We start from the raw sequence: 4,135 nt of genomic DNA, 5'->3' as shown, positions 1-4,135 counted from the left end.
CGGTAATATGAAGGAATAGGTACAAAATGCCTGTAATATAAAGGAACAGGGACATAATGCCTGTAAGATGAAGGAACAGGGACATAATGCCGGTAATATGAAGGAATAGGGACATAATGCCTGTTATATGAATTAACAGGGACACGATGCCTGTAAGATGAGGGAACAGGGACATAATGCCTGTAATATGAAGGAACAGGGACATAATGCCTGTAATAAGAAGGAACAGGGACATAATGCCTGTAAGATGAAGGAAAAGGGACATAATGCCTGTAGTAAGAAGGAACAGGTACAAAATGCCTGTAATATAAAGGAACAGGGACATAATGCCGGTAATATGAAGGAACAGGGACATAATGCCTGTAATATAAAGGAACAGGGACATAATGACGGTAATAAGAAGGAACAGAGACATAATGCCGGTAATATGAAGGAATAGGGACATAAAGCCTGTAATAAGAAGGAACAGGTACAAAATGCCTGTAATATTAAGGAACAGGGACATAATGCCTGTAAGATGAAGGAACAGGGACATAATGCCTGTAAGATGAAGGAACAGGGACATAATGCCGATAATATGAAGGAACAGGGACGTAATGCCGATAATATGAAGGAGCAGGGACGTAATGCCGTTAATATGAAGGAACAGGGACGTAATGCCGATAATATGAAGGAGCAGGGACATAATGCCGGTAAGATAAGGGAACAGGGACATAATGCCGGTAATATGAAGGAACAGGGACGTAATGCCGGTAATATGAAGGAACAGGGACGTAATGCCGGTAATATGAAAGTACAAGTAGAAGCGGGAAAAGAGCGGCCGGTATTGTAAAATGAGCTTGCAATTCAAAATCTGAGTTAAGCCAATCAACGGGAGGGGGAGGGATTGGTAATGTAAATTAGCTGAGAGAAACGCCCCGAAAGTGACATGAATAACAGTTCTCTCTCTGGTCCACCCAAGGTCTATATAAAGACGCGCTCCGCGGTTCTCGGTACAATATTTCTCTTTAGCTCCAGCTTACAGGATGTCTGGTCGCGGTAAAGGAGGAAAAGGCCTCGGAAAGGGCGGTGCCAAGCGGCACAGGAAGGTGCTCCGTGATAACATCCAGGGCATCACCAAGCCTGCCATCCGCCGTCTAGCTCGCAGGGGAGGCGTCAAACGCATCTCCGGTCTCATCTATGAAGAGACTCGCGGCGTCCTGAAGGTTTTCCTGGAGAACGTCATCCGTGACGCCGTCACCTACACCGAGCACGCTAAGAGGAAGACTGTCACCGCTATGGACGTGGTGTACGCGCTCAAGCGCCAGGGCCGCACTCTCTACGGCTTCGGAGGTTAATTCCGCTCCTGTTCTGCTCCATCTTACACAACACAAAGGCTCTTCTCAGAGCCGCCACATCCTCTATAGATCAGCTATGATGTCTGCTGGTGACCGCTCGTGTTTAATCTGAGCAGTGACCTTCTACTTCTATATACACGGGGGTAGGGGCTTCAGTATCACGTCGGTCTTCCAGTGAGGTGCCGGATATGTGGACTGCAGTGTGTCCCCTAATAGCGTCCTAGAAGCAGCAGACTGAATTGGGTCTTGGACCAGGGAATGTTAATGTGAAGGGAAAGAGTACCTTAGTGCTATACTTGCTGGCGAGTGATCCTCCGGCAGGAAAACACATCCTCGTAGCGGCGCTGTCGGACGCCGTTTGTGCCGATGCCTGCACGTACAGGAGTGGCAGAAACTCACCGCTGAATATCCGCTCAGTTGCTCATAGCGCTGTATAAGCGCACGAGCAGTGGATCAAACAGCGGACTTGCGGTGTTGCTTCTTCGGCGTCCAGCTTGCTGCTGGGCAACGTGCTTTCCGCAATCCTTGGAGAGAGGGCCAGTGTTTTCTTAGCTGCTGTCACTGCTACTAATGTTACCAGATTCTTACAACAAACAATAAATCTGTTACTGGGACCAACTTTGACACAAGTATCGGCTCGGCCCGTATCTCATTCTGCCGGACGGCTGGGATTAATAAGGCTGCTGGCAATAAATCTGTTAACCTCTAGTACTAATAATGAATCTGTCTGCTGTCCCTATATAGGACTCACTTTATTACAGTAACGCGTGCAGTTTCTTGCAGAGCAACATTTAGTGAGACGCATTCAATGATTGAAAAAGGACAAAACTGATGCAGCTGATACGGCATTTTTCAAGATCAAAACCCAATGTTGGAGGGGCCGTGTTTTCCAAGCTTCTCTCATTGCTACAAATGTTACGAGATTTTCAAAACAAACTAGCAATTTGTAGCACCAAGTTCCACATAAGTATGGACTTGCATTGTCTTGTATGTCACTTTGCCAGACTGCTGGTATAATCGCGCTGCTGGCAATACAATGACAGGAAACAGAATGCACCTATTTCTACTTCGTACTAACACTGTGCGTTGTCTATACTTAGGACTGACCTCATCCCACTAACGCATGAAGTTGCTGCAGAGTAACATTTACTGAGACGCATTCGAAGAATCCAGTGAGACTGGAAGATATAATTTAAGATATTATGTAGTCGGGGGCGGGTTGTAGATCGTGAACATGAATCACTGGAGTAGTTGTACTATTAATGTGTCCTGTACAGTATAGTTAGTGCACCAATGAGGACAGCGCCACCATCTGCACGAGGCAGTAGTGAATGTATAGGTCATGAGTAACGCGGTTCTACACCCACCCACCGTACGGCTTCCTCTTCAATGTGAAACCCCGCGGTATATGAATTCATATGGGTAGATCTCTGTACAAGCAGAGCCACTTATCTGGCGCAGAACGTTTACATATCGGAGATCAGCGGTGAGAGCTCTGTTCTAAGGATCACGTGGGCGGCTCTTAAAAGAGCCTTTGTGGTTAAATGTGGGATAAGCGGCGCTCACTTGCTCTTGGCGCTTTTGCTGCTCTCGGTCTTCTTGGGCAGCAGAACGGCCTGGATGTTGGGCAGGACGCCTCCCTGAGCGATGGTCACACCACCCAGCAGCTTGTTGAGCTCCTCGTCATTGCGCACGGCCAGCTGCAGGTGACGGGGGATGATTCGGGTCTTCTTGTTGTCCCGGGCGGCATTTCCGGCCAGTTCCAGGATCTCAGCGGTCAGATATTCAAGCACAGCGGCCATGTAAACCGGAGCGCCGGCACCGACCCTCTGAGCGTAGTTGCCCTTGCGGAGAAGTCTGTGCACACGACCGACAGGGAACTGCAGTCCTGCCCGGGATGAGCGGGTCTTGGCTTTAGCCCGCACTTTGCCTCCTTGCTTTCCTCTTCCAGACATGTCTATTATCTGATCAGATCTAACGGCTGCGCTCCCACCGTCACTTCTTATACCCGGATGGAGCAGAGAGCTTCTTCTCTGATTGGCCGCATCTAAAACTGATATTCAACGCCAGACACTATAGCCAATGAGGAAGTAGAATATTTCTATAGACTCGCAGATAACACCACGCCCCCTCCTCTGTCTCTACCAATAGGAACATCTCCCGCCTGAACTCGAATGGAGCAGGAATAAAGCAGCAGCGGCGGATTCTTCTCATTAGGCGCCAAGTAATGTGCCCCGTCCCCGCAGGAAGGACCCAAAGGCTCTTCTAAGAGCCCCCCACCAAGTCTACAACAGAGCTGCCGCCTCCATCTTGTGCTTATTCGTGCGCATGTCTTTATTCCCGCTGGTCTCCCATGTCTGGAAGAGTCGTTCAGTCCGTGCAGCCGCTCCTTCATGCTGCAGGATATGGGGGGACATTCCCGGGTGTGATAGCGCAGAGCTGCTGCTGCATTAGGGTCTTATCTGCGGGCTGCACGGGCTGATTCTTCTCCATCCAACGATACCGTGAAACGCACAATTCCAACGTACCAATCTCCAGTATAAAGGTGGTGACGTACAAACATGTAACACGTCTTTATTACATCCGTATCGTTCCCGAATTACCGGCATTATGTCCCTGTTCCCTCATATAACTGGCATTATGTCCTATGTAGGAGGGTACAGGGACACAATGCCGGTAACATGTCCCTGTTCCCTCATCTTCCAGACATTATGTCCTTGTTCCTTATTATTACCGGCATTACGTCCCTGTTCCTACTTATTACCGGCATTATGTCCCTGTTCCTTCATATTACCGCA

The 4,135-nt window shown here is 48.7% G+C and overlaps 2 protein-coding genes across 2 annotated transcripts; one reads left to right on the top strand and one right to left on the bottom strand.

Moving 5' to 3' along the window:
* Positions 1-1,025: 1,025 nt before the first annotated feature.
* On the top strand, positions 1,026-1,337 carry LOC142663799 (histone H4). Its single transcript, XM_075842633.1, has one exon. The coding sequence runs from the start codon at positions 1,026-1,028 to the stop codon at positions 1,335-1,337; it is 312 nt and encodes a 103-aa protein (XP_075698748.1).
* A 1,562-nt stretch (positions 1,338-2,899) lies between these two features.
* On the bottom strand, positions 2,900-3,292 carry LOC142663016 (histone H2A type 1-like). The gene has a single exon (XM_075841311.1). The coding sequence runs from the start codon at positions 3,290-3,292 to the stop codon at positions 2,900-2,902; it is 393 nt and encodes a 130-aa protein (XP_075697426.1).
* Positions 3,293-4,135: the final 843 nt, after the last annotated feature.

The sequence above is a fragment of the Rhinoderma darwinii genome, chromosome 11, assembly GCF_050947455.1.
Source record: "Rhinoderma darwinii isolate aRhiDar2 chromosome 11, aRhiDar2.hap1, whole genome shotgun sequence".
Lineage (NCBI taxonomy): Eukaryota > Metazoa > Chordata > Amphibia > Anura > Rhinodermatidae > Rhinoderma > Rhinoderma darwinii.
This window is presented reverse-complemented; position numbering and strand designations above follow the sequence as displayed.

What these genes read in the sequence shown, in the direction of transcription:
- LOC142663799 (XM_075842633.1), top strand. Translation starts at nt 1,026, where the DNA reads ATGTCTGGTCGCGGTAAAGGAGGAAAAGGCCTCGGAAAGGGCGGTGCC.
- LOC142663016 (XM_075841311.1), bottom strand. Translation starts at nt 3,292, where the DNA reads ATGTCTGGAAGAGGAAAGCAAGGAGGCAAAGTGCGGGCTAAAGCCAAG.